The following is a 23,294-nucleotide window of genomic DNA, read 5'->3' as shown; positions in this document are numbered from 1 at the left end:
AGATGTGTGGTAAATCTCTCACTAAAACCGTTAACACAGCTTAGTAAAAAGACTCCAGTCAGTGTTTTCAAGAGAACAGAAAATCTAGCACATGTCACACACAGGCATACTTCAGTAGGAAAAGCTGCACACAATCAGTTTCAATCCTCAAACAACACTCAAAGCATTTTGATATATTCCTAAATCAATACGTAGAAATAATGGGCAATTCTATGGCATTTAAAATCTCTTCAGAAAGTAGCTTTTGTTTATGGGAGGGACCTTAGGTATCTGAGCCAATCAGAGCCTTAGGTCCCTCCCCGGTGCACCCCAGTATGCACTGGGAAGTGGAAGGCCCACTATTTTGGAGTGGCGGGCCAGCCAGCTGGAGGATGTGAGCACCTCTTCTGCTGAACATTCAACTGAAAGGTATTAAGGGGTGGGGGGTGGGGGTGCGGGAGGGGGGGAACAAAGACAGGGTTTTTTTTAGGGGGGTTGGGGTCCCTCCTGCCCGGCTTACTCTGGGGCAGGAGAGTGGGCATCCCTCCTGCACAGCTTGCTTAGGGGTGGAGTTTCTGGGGCAGGAGGGGGTGAGCATTGCTCCTGCCCGGCTTATTTTACAGCTGGGAGTTCAGGGGTTCCGGTGAGAGGGAGTGGGCATCCTGCCAGCCAACTTCACGGGGGGGGGGGGGATTCGGGGGTTCCTGCCGCAGCCACTCAGCTGATCATGGCAGGGAAATTCCTTTGCCACGATCAACTGATGGCAATGGATAAGGCATGATTCTTTAACCGGCGCCTGTGACATGGCCGCTGGTTAGAGAATTGGGATGGATAGGCGGGGATGGGTGTCTGTCCCTTAGGGCAGATGCGATTCTGTATAGGATGCCTGTGTGTGATTTTCAGCCACTTCTTAGGCGGCTGCAGAAACTGGTGTCCTATACAGAATCCGGCCCTATATGTGCAGTCCTGCACATCCTTATATCTTTTTTATAAAAAGCTCCACAATAGAGCCTTTTGTAAAATACAGGGAAAAATAAGCAAATCTCCACCTAGATATTATAATTCTGTTTTCTATAGCCTATTTAAAAAGAGCCTTTTAAATTAAAAATATATTTTAAAAGCTAGCCCAAGCATCCTGAGCATGATGAGTAGTTCTATAGATGAATGCCTGCATTTATGCACCCCTTGCATGCAAAAATATACAGAAAACTAGAACAGTTAAACTTTGGTTTGCAAGTAACATGGTTTGTGAGTGTTTTGCAAGACGAGCAAAACACTCGAGCAAAACGAGTGTTGACACGATAAGCGAGCAGAGCCCACCCCCCAACCCTTACCTCCAGTGGACATCAACCCACGCTGGCACTACCGCCTTGCTCATGCTGCATCCAGCTCCACCGGAAACAGGAAGTGCAATCAAAAGGGGGCAGAGCTTGGATGACGGCATGGACACAATGGTGGACTGGGCTCTTGACGAGGCTAAGTGGTTGCCGGTGTAAGACCAAGACCCTGATCAAGAAGGACAAGTACTCGCTGGCTGGTGGGCTGCTGGCAGCTGGCACCAGCGGAGGCCCCATGGTCAGCATAGGAGTCGGGGTGAGTCTGGCAGGGGTGGGCCTGCACCTGGTGAGTCCCAGCGGGGGTGCAGCGGTGGCATCCAGGAGCGGCTATGCACACATAAACGGCTGGGCCAACGGTGCCTATTTGGGCTCGGTTGCGGCAGCAGTGGCCGCCGTGGCCATGATGCAAGAAGCGCAGCTTGCCTATAGCCAATACCCTGGAGCTGGGGTGCAACATCATCACCCGCACAACCCACAGCTCATGCACTGTTACAACATGAGCACCCTGCAGTAAAGCCCCCTCTCTGGTTCCCAGAGCTACATGAGAGGCAGAGAAAGGCGGCAGAGTCCTCCCCGAGAGAACTGGAGGAGCCACGCAGATATGTCCATGGCTGAGGCAGCGGTGGAGTCGTTGCTAATGGTAATTAATCTACAGTATTAAAGTTTTTGGGATGTGGAATGAATCGTCCGAGTTTCCATTAATTCCTATGGGGAAAGTTGTTTTGATATACGAGCGCTTTGGATTACGAGCATGATTCTGGAACGAATTATGCTCAAAAACCAAGGTACCACTTTACTTATTAAGTGCATAACTATACACTTAATTGCAAAATTGCTAGCAGGGGGCCTAAGTTTAATTTAGTTCAGTTTATTTGATATGCTGCCAAAATTAACAGAAGTTAAATCTAAGCGGTTTACAATTTAAAAGCGAGGGAGGGAATATTAAAGCAATGAAAATAAATAAATAAATAAATATATATATATATATACACACACACACTAAAACACATCAGTAAACAACACAAAATCAACAGAAACAAAAGGAATAGAAGTTAAGGAAAGATTACAATATATATCAAGAATAATAAGGGAAGGATGAACACAACTGGGTAGGTATTAGGGGGAAAAGCTCCAGCTAGAAAAACATAGGGCTCCTTTTACAAAGGTGCGTTAGGGCCTTAACGCGCAGAATAGCGCGTGCTAAAATATCATGCGCGCTAGCCGCTACCGCCTCCTCTTGAGCAGGCGGTAGTTTTTCAGGTCGCGTGCGCTATAGTGCGCGCTAATCTGGTGCATGCACTAAAAACGCTAGCGCACTTTTGCAAAAGGAGCCCATAATTAATAACTTTTAGGTAGAGAGAATCTAGGTTCAGAGGTCAGTGAAAAGAAAAGAAAAAATAAATAAAGTTGTTAAAAATAATTTAAACTCCTGAAGTTGTAGAATCAGAGTGGCATAGCATATAAATATAAGGAGGTGTCACAACCCTAACCCTGAAGCTCTGCTTGTGGCAGGTAAGGCTCTTGCTAAACCTAGCCTTGCCATCAAAAGAGCTGATCATTGTGACAGGCTAGACTCCAGTAAGAAGTGTACTTGTGTGCCTAGGGGCCCTCGACGAATTAATCCTGCCCTGCATGTTCATGCCATATTTGCGCAACTGCAGTTATGCCAGGCCTAAAACTTGTGCAATGGTGGGCACATAAATATAAGATGCGCGGTTCCCAGGTTATACTAGCATTCTATAATGGAATCTGGGTGCCCAGATTCTGTTCTAGAATAAGCTCTCACCATGAATCTTGAGATGCCTAAATCAAAGTGCCCAGTTATAGAATTAGCCCTTGTTTCTTATTATCTATCTCTAATTCAAATTTCAAACATATGCCTTGACTCTGAACAGTGCTGTTTACATCTATAGAAATAATTAGTAGTAGTAGTTAAGAAGTCTAGGCAGATTCTTGCTCTTTAGCCACCTATCTTGCCTCTAATTGGATTTCTGGATTTTCAGCAGATAAATTTTGTTCTAAATAATTAGCGGTTACTTAACTCATTTTGTCCAAGATCATAAATATAAAGATTCATATTTAGAGGTTGCCCGTCTATAACCTTCTTTCTCTGACCTTTTCCAAAATGCCTGCAAAACAAGAAGAGAGCTAAAGATAGGCAAACCTCAGGCCTTCTGAGACTAAGTTCAGAATCAAACCATTCATTTTAGCAAAGGTTAACTAAAAGAAACAGGCTGCAAATCTATGTCCCCCAGGCCTGGATGCACTAAACTCACCATGTGTTTAATGATCGTCGCTAAACCTGTTTAAATTGGTTTAGCGTCTAAGTAATTTACCAGCTGAGGCACACCGTGAGCTTTTCCATGCATTTGTTGTAACCTTTGACTCTGCTTTGCAAACGAGCTCATTAGTATTAAAATGAGGTCATTAATATTAAAACGAGCACTCCGATTGATGCACAAAAATCTAGCAATGTCTTTAATGACTCGAAGTTACCAACAGGTCTAGACAGATAACTGTTACCAGCAGGTATGCCATATATGCAAGTATTAAAGGCACATTTTAAGCACTCCTCTCTTGCCTCAGCCAAGGATCTCTGGACCTCCCAATCTCCCAGTGAAGATCTACAGGAGGGATGCCCACTCCCTCCTGCCTCAGAAACTCGGATGCCTCCATACTCCCGATTCCCCGCCATGAAGATCACAGTCACCCAGATCCCCCATACTGCCCCCCCCCCAAGAAGATCATTGGCAAGAAGGATGCCCATTCCCTCCTGCCTTGATCACCCAGACACCCCATGCCCCCTGACCCTCCCCATACTTTATTCAGAAGACAGCAGGAGGCATGCCCATTTCCTCCTGCTGGCAGACCCACCTATTCAAAATGGCAGGCCTTCCCCTTCCTGGTGCATCATGGTATACACTGGGAGGGTCCTAAGACACTGATTGGCTCAAGCGCCTAAGGTCCTTCTCCCAGGAGGGGCCATAGGCACCTGAGCCAATCAGGGCAATAGGCCCCTCCCAGTGAATCCCAGGATGCACTGTGAAGGATAAGGCTTGTCATTTTGAAAAGGCAGGCCTGCCAGCAGGACAAACTGAGCATCCCTCCTGCTGTCTACTGTATAAGGTATGGAGACAGTTTGGTGGGGGGGGGGGGGTACAGGTGGCGCAGGCAGGAGGGTGTGGGCATCCCTCTTGCTGTCAATCTTCACAGGGGGTTGGGAGTTTATGTGTGGGGTCTGGGTGGTCTTGATCTCTCAGGGGGTCGAGAATGTGGAGGGTCTGGTGGCCAAGGTAGGAAGAAGTGGGCACCCCTCCTGCTGATGACTTTCGGGGAGGGGGGAGAAGCGGGACTGTGGGGGTCTGGGTGGCTGTGGCAGGAGGAAATGGCCAGGGGAGGGGCTTTAGGTGCTTTGGCCCCTGCCTGGTGCATTCTTTAATACACCGGCAGGAGGCTATGGCCCTGATTGGCTCAGGTGCCTAAGGCTCCACCCAATGAACCAATCAGGGCCTTAGATCCCTCCCAGTGGCACCAGGAAAGAGAAGGCCCAGCATTTTGAAGAGGTGAGCCTGCCAGCAGGAGGGCCTGTAGTATTCATCTATATAATTTACAGAGGCTGGTAAAGGGGTTGGGGGAGGGGGGTCCAGGTGGCCAAGGCAGAATGGAGTGGGCATCCTTCCTGCTGATCTCTCTGCAGGGGGGGGGGTGTCAGGAGTATGGGGGTCCAGGTGGCGGCAAACTTTACTTTGTCTCTGTGGTTATCTGGTCACTTTGGATACCTTTTTGGCACTTATATCTGTTTTTACATCATCTAACTCACAACATTTAAGTTTTGTCCAGAATGTCTAGTAAAACATTAAATTATCCCTGCAGGACGACTAAGACTAGTTCAGAGTGGTTTACAACAAAGAGAAGTGCCTGTGGCTCTTCAATCTGTGAGAAGAGATGGCTCAAGGGAGATATGATAGAGTGGAGTGGAACGAGTAGATATGAATTTCTTGTTTACTCTTTCTAAAAATACTAAGAGTATGGGGTACGCAATGAACCTACTAAGTAGTAGATTTAAAACAAATTGGAGAAAATATTTCTTCACTCGACGTGTAATTAAATCCTGGAATTTATAGCCAGAGAATTTGGTATAAGCAGTTTGCTTAGCAGGATTTAAAAAAGGTTTGGATTAAAAAAAAAGTTTGGATAATTTCCTAAAAGTCCATAATCTGTTATTAAGATGGACTTGGGGAAATCCACTGATTATTCAAAGTTGTTAAATCACAAGAGAATTGTGAAAAATTGCAAGAGGACCTTGCGAGACTAGAAGACTGTGCATCAAAATGGCAGATGACTTTTAATGTGAGCAAGTACAAAGTGATGCATGTGGGACAGAAGAACCCGAACTACAGCTATGTGATGCTGGGTTCTATGTTAGGAGTCACTGCCCAGGAAAAGGATCTAGGTGTCATCGTTGAGGATACATTGAAACCCTCAGCTCAATGTGTGGTGGCAGCTAAGAAAGCAAATAGAATGTTAGGAATTATCAGGAAAGGAATGGAAAACAAAGATGAAAATGTTATAATGCCCAACATTGTTCTGGTCACTGTATCTCAAAAAAGATATAGCGGAATTAGAAAAAGTACCGAGAAGGACAAAAATAATGATAAAAGGTTTGGGACAAGGAGAGACTAAAGTGACTAGGGATCTTCAGCTTGGAGAAGAGATGACTGCTATGATAGAAGTCTATAAAATATTGAGTGGAGTGGAAAAGGCAGATGTGAATTGCTTGTTCACTTTTTCCAAAAATACTAAGGCTGCTGGTAGGGGGCATGCGATGAAGCTACTAAGTAGTAGATTTAAAACAAACCAGAGAAAATATATTTTTCACACAACGTGTAATTAAACTCTGGAATTCATTGCGGAAAATGTGGTGAAATCAGTTAGCTTAGCGGGGTTTTAAAAAGGTTTGAATAATTTCCAATAATAGGAGTCAATAGTCAGCAGTGGCATAGAAAGGGGAGGGGGGCAGACCGCCCCAGGTGTCATCTTGGTGGGGGTGCTGGCACCTCTCCACCCTCTGCCATGCTTGTGCCCTTCCTTCCATTCTTCCCTGCCCCCTGTACCTCTTTAAATCTTCACCAGCACTACCAACTACTCTGACCTGCTGCTCGTGCCGACCTGGCTACCTCTGAAATCACTTCCGGATTGCAGGGCCAGGAAGTGACATCAGAGGGAAAGCCAACACCGGCGCAAGCGACAGGCTGGAGAAGCTGCTTGCGTTGGCGAAGATTTAAAGAGATACAGGGAAGGGAAAGCAGAGCATGAGTGTGGAATGGGGAGTGCGGAAGGAGCGAGGGGTGACAGAGAAGGAGCGGGGGGGGGGGGGGGCAGCCTCCTCCCCTCGCTATGCCACTGACAGGTTTTGAATGAAAGCCCCAATCGTCTGTGAGGATGGGAAAAAGACAGTGTAGTAAGTTTTTTAAGGAAGAAAAAAATACACAGAAGAACACAAAGACAAAGGAGGCCTCTAACTGAGATGTGCCTCAGTCATAACTAACGCATGTGTCACATCTCTTTGAAAGGCTTCAGTGGAGATAGGCAGTGCTATAGAACTCTGTCATGATCCCTCTGGAATTGCACACAGCCTGCATGTTCAGGGAGTGACTAATTTCCCGTTTTTTATAATTCCTCTCAAACTGAGATGCTGGCTAAATAGCTAAATGTATGCAATCAACTGCCCTTAGGACAGCCTGTGGGAAATGAAATATAATCACCGACTCCTCTGAGAAGAACTTGAATAAACTAGTCAATACAACGCAAAGTGGATGGTAATGTAATACTGTGGTATTATCTGAAGACTACCTGTGGCTAAGCAAGTCAAATCAGTGATGACTGATGATTCGTACATAGGCAAAGCAAGACCTCTATGCATCAGTTCCTTTTCACCCACTGAAAATTTTATATGTGATAAGTAACAAATAGAAATCAAACTTGCTTTCCAGATAGATCAAAACTATTAACTCTGGGCCTCTATATCCTTTCTGCTTGGCACCTTCTTTTCTGCAGCAATGCTATCAAAGATACTATCCAAAAGCAAAACAAAGAAAACCAACAGAGCCTGCAGTAAAAATGCAAAACAAAACAAGAACAAAATTGTAGGACAATGTGCAGGGTGCAGGAATTTATTATACAAAAATTATTTAAAACATACATAACACTGGTCCTAATTTACAGATGGACCGGACTCAACACGGTCCGTGTTTCAAAGAAACACTCCTTCCTCAGGGGTCCCTACTGGTGGCACTTGATGTAGCAGAGAACCAGATTGGATAAAATAAACACAAGAGAAAACCGTCTGAGAATCTCCTGTCTAAATCGCTGCGATTTAGACAGGAGATTCTCAGCCGGTTTTCTCTTGTGTTTATTTTACCCAATCTGGTTCTCTGATACATCAAGTGCCACCAGCAGGGACCCCTGAGGAAGGAGTGTTTCTTCGGACCGTGCTGGCTCCGGTCCATCTGTAAATTAGGACCAGTGTTTTGGATATGTTTTTTAATGTTTTGCTATGTATGTTTTAAAGAATTTTTGTATAATAAATTCCTGCACATACATACACATATCAGATGGTCCATCCAGGCTGCTCAACAAGATAAACTTATAAGGTATGATGTGATACCACATAAGCATCCTTGATTTTCCCTTGCCATGTTCAGGACACAGACCTTAGAAGCCTGCCCAGCATTGGCCTATCTATTCAGCCACGAACATGGCAGAGACTATAAGAGCCTGTTTCTATATAGGATGATGATATCAGAGGCTGCTTAAGAAGCGGCCGTTGATTGCGTGTCAATCGCGCATCTGCGTCCTATTCAGAATCGTGCCTACACTCTCGGCCAAATGTCTTAAATGTAGGCCAGCATTTTGCAGGCCCACATTTCAGGCATCTGTCTCGCGTCTATGGAGGCGCATACTGACGCATAAGCCACTTCCGGGCGAAACCCATACCCATGCCCCGCCTTGGGAATGCTTAAGCATGGGTATGCGTCTCCGTAAACATGCTACAGAGGCCTACAATGTAGGCATCCTGCCTCGAACACATTTTTTTTACATGTGTCCCGATTGGCTGCCAGACGGCAGTAGGATGCCTACCGCCGCCTGCAATCGGGACACACGTTTCAACAATCAGGCCCTAAAAGCCTGCCCAGCAATGGTTTTGCTTCTCAATTACTAGTGTTGCCATCTAATCAACATTAAGCTTGTTTGGCTCCATGCCTCCCATACAAGATATCCTTTATATTTATCACACACATTTTTAAATTCCATTATCTGTGCACTTATCTAGCTAAGTTTCTTTTTTATCCATAAGAGATACATTCTACCTCATAACTACAGCGAATGGAATAAGAGCAGGAAGTGTAGCTGAAAAGGCGGCTGGAGAGTTATGTGTAGATGTTGAAGGTTTTGCACCTTAAGACATTTGTATATTAGTTTGGAATTAGGTCTCCCCTTTTCAGCAGTAGCTGAAGGTGAGTCCCTGTAGGGACAGAAGGTTAAGAGGCGAATAATATAAAGTGTTCAAAAAGGATAAAGAAAATTTGTCATTAAGGGCTCCTTTGACTAAGCTGTGATAGCGGTTTTAGCGTGCGCTGAATTGCCGCGTGCGCAAGACCTTAATGCCAGCATTGAGCTGGCATTAGTTCTAGCCATGTAGCGTGGGTTTAGCGCATGCTAAAATCCTGCGTGTGCTAAAAACGCTATCACAGCTTAGTAAAAGGAGCCCTAAATGTTATACTATAAAGCAGTGTTCCACAAACATTTTGGCCAGAAGGCACACTAAACCCAGTGCCCTGGCCGGAAGGCACCCAGAAGCGCACAGACATTAATGTTATGATGTCACTCACATGCATGATGTCGTCACATTGATGTCCATGCATGCGCGGAAGCCCATCTGGCTGCAACCCTGAACTCGTCACTTCGGTGGGGGATCCTGGAGGAGGGGAGGTGCGGGAAGAGGAGGAGAGATGCAGGCAAGGAGAAGATTCGTCTACGCCAGCTGACTGCAGGATGTGCCTCTCGCCATGAGAGGCATGTCCTATATGCGTTCAGCCCGCGCTGGCACCTCTCCTCTTTTCCGGCATCTTGTCAGGGCAGACTTGGAAACTGCTTAAGCACACAGTTTGCGATACACTGCTATAATAAGTGAGCGTCCTTTATAGAACAGCTCTGATTCCCACACCTAACTGGTCATCAACTTATACATGCTGAAATCTGGTGTCCAAGTTATGCAACTTAGCCGGAGTTCTATAACTATTTATTTAATTAATTAATTTTATATACCATTCTCCCAGGGGAGCGCAGAACGATTTATTCAGGTACTCAAGCCTTTTTCCCTGGCTCACAATTGGGCTCACAATCTATCTAATGTATCTGGGGCAATTGGGGGATTAAGTAACTTGACCAGGGTCACAAGGAGCAGCATGGGTTTGAACCCACAGCCTCAGTGTCCTGAGGCTGCAGCTTTAACCACCACACCACACTCTCCATGCATATATGAAACCCACCCACTGATAGATTGTGAGCTCACAATCTATCAGTGGGTGGGTTTCATATATGCCTGTTCCCAGATAAGGTGGGTTGGTGGCACTTGAACATGAATCTGCATGTATTGTATTGTATTTATTGAATTTGATATACTGCTTGCAGTGTATGGCAGGAACCATTATGCCTTTTAGACATCAGCAAACATTTACTAGGTGCACAACTTTTCAGAATGCCTCAATTAATTTGCATCATTACAAATCCCACAGCAGCATTAAATAATCGTTAGAATTTATAAATAATAAATTATTTGTTTATCCATTGCTTATTTTTACTACAGTCTTCAGATCATGCCAACCACCAGCCAAATTATTCGTAGGTTTATTTCCTTTTATGGCTTTGATTCATCATCAGACCTTGAGTAATATTTTTTCTAAAGTGCTTTGTGCTTCATGCAACTCATATGTGCATATAATTAAAGAATTCATGTATCATTTTTCAAAAACATTTTTCTATAAAAATTAAAAAGCTTTTTGTACTTAGCTTTAGATTTGATTATATCTCTATTAGTTGTATGTTTGAACCTCGGGTGGATCTACACTCTGAACATAGTACATTCAGGAGGATTAAACTTAGAGATTGAATGGATGGCGTTAGTTTAGTCTCCTCCTGTTTATCCGTTGTCATCAGTGACGAAGTGAGTGACTCATACTATTTAAATAGAACCAAAAAAACCCGCCATGGCCATCTTTGTATAGAAGACTGAGTATCGGGATGTTGCGGAGCAAAGTAAAAGGGGTAATTTTAATATTCAACCTTACAACTGTGAATGTTTTTGAAAGTTTATTATAACAAAATGGACACATTTACCACTTTTGTCCTTTATTTGTAGGGGACTTGTTCTTGAAAAAGCCTCCGGGCGAAACTTGTTGAACCCATAGGTCCCACCTGAGGTTCAGACATACAACTAATAGAGATATAATCAAATCCAAAGCTAAGTACAAAAAGCTTTTTAATTTTTATAGAAAATGTTTTTGAAAAATTATAAATGAATTCTTTAATTATATGCACATATGAATTGCATGAAGCACAAAGCACTTTAGAAAAAATATTAATCAAGATCTGATGATGAATTAAAGCCATAAAAGGAAATAAGCCTACGAATAATTTGGCTGGTTGGCACAATCTGAAGACTGTAGTAAAAAATAAGCAAATGATAAACAAATAATTTATTATTTATAAATTCTAATGATTATTTAATGCTGCTGTGGGATATGTAATTTATATTATATTGTCAGCGCCAAGAACAATATTGGGCTATTGGAGTATATCAATTAATTTGCATGCCCATCTCAGCAGCATGCACAAATTTCCTAAGGTCACAAATGAGCATTGGAGGGATTTGAACTCCTGCTTCCCTAGTTCTTAAGTTGTGCTCCAACCACTGGGCTATTTCCCCACTTAAAAAATGCTCCTAAATTCAGGTGACAGCGTTGAAACCACCACCCTTCCCCTCCCCCCCAAAAAAAAGCAATTGACTTGTCTAGGTAATTTTGGCCATGCCTCCAAAATTTCAGGAAATGTCCTTTTTAATATAAGGGAATGTGGAATTGTATACTGCCTTTTTTGTTGCTTTTACATTTCAAAGCTGACAATCAAGGTGGTGGGCGTTGGAAGATTAAGTAACTTGCCCAGGGTCACAAGGAGCAGCACTGGGATTTGATCTCACAATCTCTGGGGGCAGAGGCAGCAGATCAACCAGTGAGCTGCAGTCAGGGAAGTATGGCCTAGTGGTTAGAGCTGTTGCCTTTGAAGTTGCGAGTTTGATTCCAGCCTGCTTCTTGTGACTCTAGGCAAGTCACTTAATCCCTCCATTGCTCCAGGTATCACAGCTAGATTGTGAACTGGCAGGGACAGATAGGGAAAATACCTAAGAGCACCTGATTACTCTTCAGTCTATTGTAAACTGCTTTGGGTGAATCTCTTCACAAAAAGGCAATAAATAATATCTCTCCCTGGAAAACTCATACTTGCTAAAAATACAGTTCATCTGAATATCTACAGGTTTTCTAGCTAAGTCTGGTTTTTTAGCCACACAAATGTTGCCTAAGCCAATGAATAATGGTGTTGCTTTGATTTTATTGCAAAGGAGGACAAAGAAGTTTATAGATGGAATACTGTGTGCGACATAAAAGCAGACAGACAAAAATACAGAGAACTGTGTAGTTTGAATATTGCACTGCAGTAAGTATCCTCATTACACTGAGAGAGATGAAAAGAGCTATGCAGTTGGTAGACATGTAGAGAACAGAATATCACAAAATACAGAGAACCGTACAGGGAGTTTAATGAAAGCATGAAGGGCTGCTGAAAAGTCTCAGCCCAACCAATTCTACACTTAATCCAATTTTCCACTTTTTTTTTTTGTTCCATCGGAAAAATATGGATTAAAAAAAAGTGGAACATTGCTGGACTAAGGGCTTCTTTTACAAAGCTGCGATAGCGTTTTTAGCGCGTGCAGAATTGTAGCGCACGCTAAACCCATGCTACGTGACTAGAACTAGCGCTAGCTCAATGCTGGTGTTAGCGTCTAGCGCGCGAGGTAATTCTGCGCATGCTAAGAGCAATTCTGTGCACGCTAAGAGCGTGCTAAAACCGCTATTGCAGCTTAATAAAAGGAGCCCTAAGTGTATAGCTCTCAATGGAGATTGCCCCAACTTTGTTGGTTGGGCTGAGACAAGGAGGAAGCCACTGTTTGCCCTGCACTGGTAGCATGGAATATTGCTACACCTTGGGTATTGGCCAGATACTAGTGACCTGGATTGGCCACCGTGAGAATGGGCTACTGAGCTTGATGGACCATTGGTCTGACCCAGTAAGGCTATTCTTATATCCTTATGTTCTTTTCAGCGGCCCCTCATATACATGGAAAGGCCAATCTTCAGTGACAACTGTGACTGTGTATTCAGCACCGCTATATAGACTGAAGGCAGGTCTGGTGTTAGACATACTGGGGCCCAGAGAAGAAATTATGGATGGGTCCCTACATTCCTCTCCTCCCTGCACCCTCCCATGATTTTCCCCAACCACCAAATGACCTCCCATCCAGCATCTCTCCCTTCATTTTAAAATCAGCTGCTCCAGGGAGCACCCATTAGTCGGGATGTCCTTCTCTTCTCCCCACCTGGTTCCGAAGTCCCCCCCTCACTTGTAAAGATGCACAAAGGTTGCCGGCATGACAGCAATTCTCTATTGCTGCCTATGACCTCCTCGGCGCCGTTCCTCTGTTCCAGTCCACCCAAGAGGAACCAGGAAATTGCATGAGATGGGGGCAGGCCACGGTAAAGAAATAGCACTGAGGAGGCCAAGGCCAGCACTAGAGAATCATTGCTGGGCTAGGGACCTCCTTGAATTTTTACAGGTGAGGGGGACTTTAGAACAAGGTGGAGAGAAGGAAAGGACAACCAGGCCCAGGGAATCTGCTCTGTTTACCCTCCCCCTTAACACTAGCCCTGATTGAAGGTAGTACTGAATATAAGGGATAGTATGGTTACCGCTGCTTATAGCAGTGATAATAAGCCACTATGAAAGTACATTTATAACAGGTCACCTAGGTTGAAAGGGAACCTATTTGTAGCTTATATAAAGACATAAGTGGGCTTATTTCTCTTTATGAAAAATAAAAGTACTGTACATATCCTGCACACATCTTGGCTAAAGTGAAGCCACAGATGCTTATCAGGCTTTTCAAAATTATCCCTACAAATGGAGTTAACAGAAAACATATCAAAACTCTACTTTTCAACAAACCAAATCCTTAACGCACTCCTCCTCTTCCTTAACGTATTCTACCTCTTCCCTTCTCACTCTTTCACTCCATTTTCTCACTCCATTTAACTTATATGCATTGGCTTCCTTCTCTTAAATTCAATGTATTCTCTTACTGTATGCACTGTATATAGTCCTTCCCTCTCTTAATTATAAACCTACTAGTGTTTAAGCCCGTTACATTAACGGGTGCTAGAATATATGGCTGTCTGTCTTTCTTTATTTATGTCTCTCTCCCTGCTCCTGTCTCTTTCTTCCTTTCTTTCTGACTCTCTCCCTCCTGCAATTTTTCTCTCTCTCTCCCTTGCACCCTTTGGCTGTCTGTCTTTCTTTCTGTCTCTCTCTGGTCCCCTGTCTGTCTTTATTTCTGTCTGTCTCTCTCCCTAGCCTCCTTTGTCTGTCTGTATTTCTTTCTGTGTCTCCCCCCTCCCACTTTCCTTTGCAGAAGCAGCAGTGATATTTCCCTTCCCCTCCAGATCCCTGGAAGTAGTAGCAGCATTTTCCCCCACCCAACCCCCCATTCCTTTCTCTCCCCCCCACCACCTTCCTTTGCAGAAGCAGCAGCGGTATTTCCCTTCCCCTCCAGGTCCCTGCTGAGTAGTAGAAGCATTTTCCCCCACCCCCCATTCCCTTCTCTTACCGTGAGCTGCCCTGCTCCGTTCAGCCCCTCCCCCTTCCCTTCCCGCGTGCTGGCCTGCTGCGGCTGAAGGGTTTTTTTTCGGCGACTCCTCCTGTTAAAATTTTAATCCTGTTAAAACTCCCCCCCTTCCCACAACAACCGCTACCGCTCCTGTTCAAAGCGGCCTGCTGAGGTTCGCGGCCAGCTGTAACGAACCTCGCAGGCCGCTCTCCAACTCGGTAGCATGTTCCCTCTGACGCGATCGCGTCAGAGGGAACGTGCTACCATGTGGAGAGCGGCCTGCGAGGTTTCTTACAGGCAGCCGCGAACCTCAGCAGGCCGCTATGAACAGGAGCGGTAGCGGTTGTTGCGGGAAGGGGGGGAGTCGGCGACGTGCAGGCCGCTGTGAACAGGAGCGGCAGCAGCGGCAGGACCATGAGCCCTCCTCCCGCCATCCGCTGCCAGTGCCGCTCCTGTCGCCCGATGCACCTAACTGGCGCATACGCCTCAAGCCGCGGCCACGGACGGACACAGCACACATCAGGTCCCCACAGGAGATGAGCCGCCGCTGCTTGCGGCCAAGGTAAGTGCTGGGAAGAAGGCTGGGGACTCACGCATGCGCACTCAAGCGGCCACGGAACTACAGATCATGGAAGCACACAAATAGGAGTGCGCATGCGCGAGTTAGCCTTTTATTATATAGGATAACTAGTTTGACTTTACGATTGCTTTGTTATGTTCTTCAATTTCAACCGCATTGTGTGTATTTCATCTAACTGTTGTGAACCGCCTAGAAATCCCTGGGTATGGCGGTATACAAAAATAAAATTATTATTATTAAATTATTATTATTAACGGTTTCAGATATTTTTTTCAGGTGTAAATTAAACTACATAGTTATAGACGTGGAAGGGCATAATCATAAAAACGTCTATGCGCGATTTTCACATAGGGTGCTAATCACTCAAAGTTGGCAGCGGCAAAATGTCCATTCTTGAAAAATACGTCCAAAATTGTTTTGTTTTTTTTTTTTCTTCAAAACTCGTCTGGGCGTTTAATTACCCAGACCGCCATTACCTCTATCTTTATACCACATTCTCAACCAAAAATTTGTCCAAGTCCCAAATGCCCAGAACAAGACCTTTTAGACGTGGGATGCCCAGTCCCTCGTGAAGGAACTGCCGAAGCCAGTTCCCCACCCCCGAATGTCCGTGGCAGGAGGAGAAGCCACCTCACCAAGACATCCACTGACTGGCAGGACGTTGGAAAAAAAGTTTTAGTGGTTTGTCTTAAATTCTTCTTCTTACCAGGCCTTTAGAAGATCGTTAAAAATGTATCTATTTGATAAATATGTATAATCTAGATAAGTTAATAATTTCTTAATATTATATTTTATATATAATGTACTGTGTCTTGTGGTGTAAATTTGCTGTGTTTTAACACTTTTTACGTCTTATTGTAAACAGCACTAAATCATGAGGTATTGCAGTATATAAATAAATTTATTATTATCCTTATACAGTACTAGACTTTTATACACTCTTTATCCATCTACTCCAACATGTTCCTACACACTCATTTTCTTCCCAAGCCCACCTCTCACCTCACATCCTATAGCCCTCCCCTAGCTCATCCACTCCAGTACTCTCTCCTCAGTTTAAACCCTACAATATTCTCCTCCACATATATAGAAATATATCCAGTCTACCCATCCAAACTAACAGCCCAGTATCTACAGCTTCTTTCAACACCTTCCCTTTCTTCTACCAGCTTTCCTCCCCCTCCACATTTTCCTTTAGATTCTCTCCTCATTCTCCAGTTTATTAACTAACACACACTATGGCAGGGGTTCTCAACTCAGTCCTCAGGACACACCAAGCCGGCCTAGTTTTCAAGAAACCCACAATAAATACATGAGATAAATATGTGCGCACTGCCTCCATTGTATGCAAAACTATCTACTGCACATTCATTGTGGGTATCTTGAAAACCAGACTGGGTTAGTGTATTCCAAGGACTGAGTTGAGAACCCTTGCTCTTTACGGATGAGCTGTCATTTGAAATGAATGTTTTTTCAGCTGATAAGAGTGTGCACTATGCCCTCATAGTGAGCACTCTTTTAAAAGACTGTGCACTATTTGCATATAATGTGCATTAATTCCCAATAGAGCAAGCGAGCATATGAGATGGTTCATGCAGGCACATCTATCATGAAAGAGCATGTACTATGTAACAGCGCCCCTCTGCCCCCCATGTACCTCTTGAAATGTTCACTTGTTTGTTGGTCTTGTAATTTGGCAGTCGGCACCATGGAACAAATGCTTTTTTACATGCCCTTATTTGGCTACCTATTGGGATAAAGTCTGGTCATCCATCTTTGAGTTGCTTTCATTTTCATAACTTTTGTATCTTATAGATTAATCATTTTTGGTACTGTAGGTATAAATGATGAGCTAGACCCATATAAAGCTCAACTTTTGAAAAATTTGGTTATGATAGCTATTAAACTAATATTTATTCATTGGAAATATTCTTCTAAGTTGGATGGCAATAATTGGTGGAATTTGGTGTGTTTTATACGTTAAGTATGAAAAAATACTTGCATTTAAGTGTGGCAATGTGAGAAGTTTTAACAAAATTTGGGAACCTTTGCTTAGATAATCTTAATTCATATACCGCGTATCAACAAGGGATCCAAGAGGAAAAAGAACAAGGAACCGGCGTGGCTCACTGTAGCGGAGAAGGAAGCGATCAGAGACAAGACTTTGTTTAAGGAATGGAAAAGGTCAAAAACGTTTGAAAACTGGAAAAAGCACAAACAACAACAAAGCAGGTGCCATAAGGCGGTAAGAGGAGCCAAAAGGGACTACGAGGAAAAAATAGCCAAAGAGGCAAAAAACTTCAAGCCATTCTTTTGATATATTAAGGGGAAACGACCTGCAAAGGAAGCGGTGGGGCCGTTGGATGACCATGGAATAAAGGGAGTGCTAAAGTAGACCAAACCATCGCTGACAAACTGAACACATTTTTTGCATCTGTATTTATCGAAGAGGATATACACAACATACCAGAAGCCGACAGGCTATATGCTGGAAATGAAGACAGGAAACTGACAGGGTTGACGGTCAGTCTAGAAGAGGTATGCAAGCAGATTGAAAGGCTTAAAAACGATAAATCCCCAGGACCGGATGGCATCCATCTGAACGTAATCAAGGAACTGAAAGGGGCTATAGCTGAACTGCTTTAACTAATAGCCAATCCGTTGTTCAAATTGGGAAGGATTCCAGAAGACTTGAAAGAGGCGAATGTTTTGCCGATCTTCAAGAAAAGTTTGAGGGGAGATCCGTAAAACTACAGACCGGTGAGTCTGACCTCGGTACCGGGAAAGATGGTACAGGCACTGATAAATGACTGCATTATTGATCACCTTAACGGACACAATCTGATGAGGACCAGCCAGCACGGCTTCAGCAAAGGAAGATCTTGCTTGACGAACTTGCTGCACTTCTTCGAGGGAGTAAACAGGCATATAGACAAGGGTGACCCGGTTGACACTGTATATATATATATATATATATATATATATATATATATATATGGATTTTCAGAAGGCGTTCGACAAGGTTCCGCATGAACGACTACTTTGAAAAAAATACACCCCCCAAACCCTTTTTTACTGGCATATAAGTGGCTCCTGCAGCCATAAGGGCTATTGGGGTAGTAGATAATTGGGTCTAGGGGATTCTGGTGGTGGTTTGGGGGGGGGCTCACCATGACCTAAAAGGGAGCTGTAGTGAGATGATGACATGGCACCCTTTTTGTGAAGTTCACAACAGTGCCCTGTAAGGTATCCCACTATTTAGGTGCCATGTCTGGGTGTTCAGTCCATCACTTTGCAGACCCCTCCCACGTCCAACAGGGCTTGTTCTAGGCGTTTTGGACTTGGATGAAAAGTTGGATGGAAATGTGGTATAAAGATGGACAATTTAGCAACTTGGATGATCAGATCGACAGGATGTATACTTAGATGATTTTCGAAACGAAAAAAATTTGGATGTATTTTCGAAAATGTGTCCTAAGCTGTTTTGTACTTTGGACGACTTGCGACTTAGACGAAAACAGACTTAGATTTTCCTTTCGATTATGCCCCTCCACCTATTCTCAGTCTTTTTAATCCACACCTGTTTCATCTATCAGCTTCACCTAGTTGGGTTCTCTCATTCCTTTTTTACCTATTCACTGTCCCAGAGAGCTGTCTTCTTTTTTGTGTTGTGTGGCTTTCACAGCATGAGCAAGACTGGACTCAAAATACTGGGCTGTTCTCAAAGTCACAGGTCACACTCTGAGTCATGCAAATGCAAGAAGAGAACTAGCCTGGAGGACTTTTACTACCCTTGCTAATTCGGATGCTACAAACAGTGGAAAGAACCTATCTGCCCACATCTTCTCTTAAGCTTCGCTGATGGTCATATGATAATCACTGAAATCCAGACTTCTACCCACAAGGCAGAATATCATACCCCCCCCCCCTTTACATATTCCTCCCCATCCATCCTCCACCATGGGTTGACATTATCAGAGCTTCAGAGTAGAGAATGACATGGGGACAATTTTTACACCATCTCCGCAGGAACTCATTTTCCTGTCCCGCCCCTGAAAGTTCTTTTCCTGTCCTTGCCCCTTCCCTGCAAGCTCCATCCACATCTGCATAAGCCTCAAACACTTTAAAATCATAAGTGTTTGAGGCTTGTACGGGTTAATGCAGAGCTTACAAAAATGGGACAGGGACAGTGACAAAACTCATGGGGATGGGATGGGGAAATTGAGTTCCTGAAAGGACAGAGACAAATTTGTCCTCGCGTCATTCTCTACTTCTGAGTGAAATAATACTAATTAGCCTATTATTCCTCACTTCACTCACACGGCTCTTCTACTGGCACAACTGAAACATTGTGCATTCCCCTAATTGTAAAACATTCTTCTTGACAAGGTATCTTCTCAAGCCAATGCATACATTCCTATGGAATTAATTCCCTTAATATAAATTCCCTGATTAAATAAATGATCAGACGCAGTGCATAATCACACTTAATGGAACCAAGTAGTGAAAATTAGGGATGGGCCGTCATTTGCAGCGAAACACTGTTCATCGAGAATGGAGCACTTGTTTATTAAAGAATGTATACTATGTGCAAGGAGGGTGCACTCTTCTTAAAGACAGTGCTATAGCATGCACACACTGCTAGGAAAAGAGTGTACCCTGTTTCACACAGTGCTTACTCTAGAAAACTGCCCTCATTTCACCTAGGAATGATTCTCTGCAGATCACCTAAAGTTAGGCATTGGGATGATGTGTGCCAAGCATTAATTCTATATTTGTAATTGTGTGCACAACGCCGTTATATAGAAACATGATGGTAGTAAAGGCCAAATGGCCCACCCAGTCTGCCCATCCGCAGCATCCACTATCTCTGTCTCTCCCTATGAGATCCCACGTGCCTGGCCCACGCTTTCTTGAATTCAGACACAGTTTTTCTCTGCACCACCTCTACCAGGAGACTATTCCACACATCTGCCACCCTTTCGTTAAAAAAGTATTTCCTTAGATTACTCCAGAGCCTATCACCTCTTAACCTCATTCTACGCCCTCTCACCCTGCAGTTTCCTTTCAATTGAAAGAGACTCACCTCATGCACATTTATGCCACATTCTGTAGGCACTTAAACATTTCTATCATAGCTCCCCTCTCTTATCTTTCCTGGAAAGTATACTAGCATAAGTCTACAATTACACACCTAATTTTAGACATATAAATGCTTGTGCTTAACTACTGGCATTTAGGCGTATAACTGCTACCATCCTATAACCTGGACGCAAGTGCTGGGCGTGCCCTTGACCTGCCCTTGCCCCTCCCATGTCCATGCATCTCTTGCACTTGCACACTTTGGGTTTTGTGTGCACAGTTTACAGAATACCAACTTAGGGCAGGCATATATGTAACTGCTAGTTCGTGCCAGTTAACACCAAATGGCCAATAATTGGTTGCTAATGCCAATTAGCAGTTCATTAATCAATGAAGTGAAATTCAAACCGGCAGTAGTCTATAACCTCTGTGTGCAACTTTGTGTACTAACCCCCAAATCCTGTATATGACGCCTAAGGTTGTACGTGCATTGGCACACATAGCCGACGTGAGGGCACATCTTAATTGGCTTAACCAGCATCGATAACTGGAAATGAACACCTGTTAAATTAATGCTAAATGCCATCATTTAGAAGTTACATGCACCACTTGGTAGGTGCATTGCACACCTCTTTCTTCTCTTCACATTTCTCTAGCATGTATTTAAATACTTCTTAAATAGATACTATAATTAGATTTTAAGCCCACTGGGACAGAGAGGGAAAATTTTCTAATGACTGAAAATGTAACCCTCATTTCTAATGCATTAGTATTGTAAACTGCCAATACTCATGTACAAGCAGTATAAAAATATAATAAATCCAATCCAAATTCAAAACCATGTCCAGTGCACGACTCTAAAAGGGATGTGGCCAGGAGTGAACCGTGAGTGTTCCTAGAAATCATACTCCAACCAACTAGTCATCGCATAACTTAGGCATAGACATATAGGCCTGGTTTTAGCTGGACTAAATGGATGTGCCTGAAAGTTATGGTTCTATAAGGTGCACATAAGATTTTCAGAATTGCGCTTAGTGCCATGCTAGTTGGTACCAATGAGGCGCCATATATAGAATCGGGGGTGGGGGGGAGTGTAAAGTGGTGCACATACCTTTATATAATTGGGGATACGTGTATAGAGTGTGAGATCTCAATGACATTCATTCCAAAACAGACAAAAAAAATGACAAAAACCGGCACTAAAAGTTTTGATTGCCCATCCCTAGTGAAAACACAGTACTCTAGGAAATTTAAAGCACATTAACTTAAGGTGGCAGAAATTCAGGGGGACAAATCAAAGCACTGCATGTCCCTAGCCTTCCCCATAACTCCCAGCCCCTACTGAACAAACCTGTATCCATGTCTGGTACTATCCCCGCAAGAGACAGATAATTATCACCTTTATTTAGTGTCCCTTTAAAAGAAAAATCTAGGGAAAATACGATGTGCAAGAGACACCAAGTTGCAATCTACCCAGGATCCACAAGATGACACTATTCCTTCACAAGACATTTTGTCTAGGAAACAGTTTTTAGCTGAAAGGGTCAATAATAAACACTTCACACCGTTCTGATCTCAATTTCAGTGGCACTGTTACAAAATTTACGAGGCCCCAGGCAAATCTGGTCATTAGTCAGAGTTACAAATTATACAGTGATAATAGTGGGTATGTAATAATATGTGAGGTTATGGCTTTACCTGACCCAGTAAAAGTGTCAAGTGATCCATCTCCAGCTGTTGTTGTCGCGTCACTGCTGTTCATTGGCTCTGTTTTGACTGCAAGAAGAGACACTACATAGAAGAATAAGTAGACATAAGATTTTACATCTAAACGTACATGGAGACCTCAAGCCAGTTTGACTGACAATTCTACAGCTTAAACATTCATGCAGTGGAAAAGTACAGGCACTCAGACAGATGGAAAAGAAGCATGCAATTTGTTTGTTACATAGGTCACATTCTATTCATCCCCTGTTCGATTCCGTACATCCCACCCTCTCCTGTCCCTTCAATCAATGGCCAGTAAAGGATCACTGGGCTATAGATCCTTTCTATTGCTTTATGGTTCTCCATTAGTCATACATTTTAACTTTCCAATAGTATACCATGTGTCTCCAGTGCCTGGGGCCAATGTGTAATTTTTCTCTCCCTCCCCCAACTCTACTCCATCTGTGCTTACTTGCTTCTACCACTTCAGGGACTAGCATCGCAAATAACCCCCCCCCCACCAACACACACACACACTGGTCCAGCATCTTCCTTTGCTTGTCTTCTCCCCCTTCCTTATCCCCATCTCCAGTATTTACCTTTGGCTTGAATTTCCTGGGTTCAGCATCTTTCCTTGCTAGTTTATCCTTCTTCCCTTCCAAGATCTAGCATCCTTCACCCCCCCCCCCCCCGGCCCCCCTTCCCAGGTCCTCAATCTCCTCTTCCTTGCCTTCCTTTAGCTGCTGGAAAAAAAAAATGCAGCATTGGGTCTTTGGGCCCCTGCCCCTCCAAAACAGGAAGTCTGCATCAGAGGGGGTGGAATAGATTTTGAACATGCTCAGCAGTTGAAAGACCCCCCATGATCCTTTCATCTTTGCAGCAGTTGCTTTTTTACTACCTATCTCCTCAGCATCTGATAGAGCCACCAAAGACAGGCATCAGGTATTTCTCCAACATTCTCTTCAAACTAGCAACTGGGGTCCATGGTTCCTTATACCATCCCTCTCCACCCAAGAACACCACTATAATATCTACTATCTGGATAATACTTATTTTTTTATGTTTTCTCTTTTGATTACAGAGCTGTTTTCACATACAAGGCCAGTTTACATGCAGCAAAGGGCTTTTATAAAACTATTCAACTGCAGACATGCATAAGTAGTATACACCCAGACAGTATTTGCCTCATTCCAAGCAATGTGGGCTCGATTCTAAATAAGGTGCCCGGATTTTTGCATCCAAATTTGTGTGCATGCCCAAGATGCACATGCAAATTAATTGCTCAGTGAGTTCAACTGGTGCTAACAACCAATTGATGTCAATGGTTGCTCATTAATATTTACGCACACATCCGGCTGTTTGCTATCCTGTAAAGCAATGCCCTTAACTCCCATGGGGCATATCTCCAACGGGGGCAAGACCATGGAAGGAGTATGTACGAGTCATGAATGTTCTGAAAATTTGCATGCGTGGTTATAGAACATACTGGGAAAAGAGCCTGGATAGGCCCCGATGACGAAGACAACAATCCAAATGAAGGCGTCGTAAGGAAAGAGATGTCAATCACTCAGCGATGAGCTATCCAAAACATGCTTTATTGATGGTCGGCACA

At 43.8% G+C, this 23,294-nt stretch overlaps 1 protein-coding gene across 16 annotated transcripts in view; it reads right to left on the bottom strand.

Moving 5' to 3' along the window:
• Positions 1 to 23,294, bottom strand: part of EYA4 (EYA transcriptional coactivator and phosphatase 4) — a 443,388-nt gene that overhangs the window by 109,859 nt on the left and 310,235 nt on the right. For 12 of the 16 annotated variants that reach the window (XM_033939344.1, XM_033939333.1, XM_033939342.1 and 9 more), the window contains one exon: positions 21,674 to 21,766. The exons of 2 other annotated variants lie outside the window; for them this stretch is intronic. In XM_033939344.1, coding sequence (XP_033795235.1) covers positions 21,674 to 21,766 — 93 coding nt within the window. Of the gene's footprint in view, positions 1 to 21,673; positions 21,767 to 23,294 lie in introns of those variants that run through there. 2 more of the 16 variants (XM_033939348.1, XM_033939347.1) reach the window with 2 other exon arrangements.

Source organism: Geotrypetes seraphini, chromosome 3 (assembly GCF_902459505.1).
Source record: "Geotrypetes seraphini chromosome 3, aGeoSer1.1, whole genome shotgun sequence".
In the NCBI taxonomy this organism is placed as follows: domain Eukaryota; kingdom Metazoa; phylum Chordata; class Amphibia; order Gymnophiona; family Dermophiidae; genus Geotrypetes; species Geotrypetes seraphini.
Note: the sequence above shows the minus strand (reverse complement) of the source record. Positions and strands in the feature narration are given on the sequence as shown.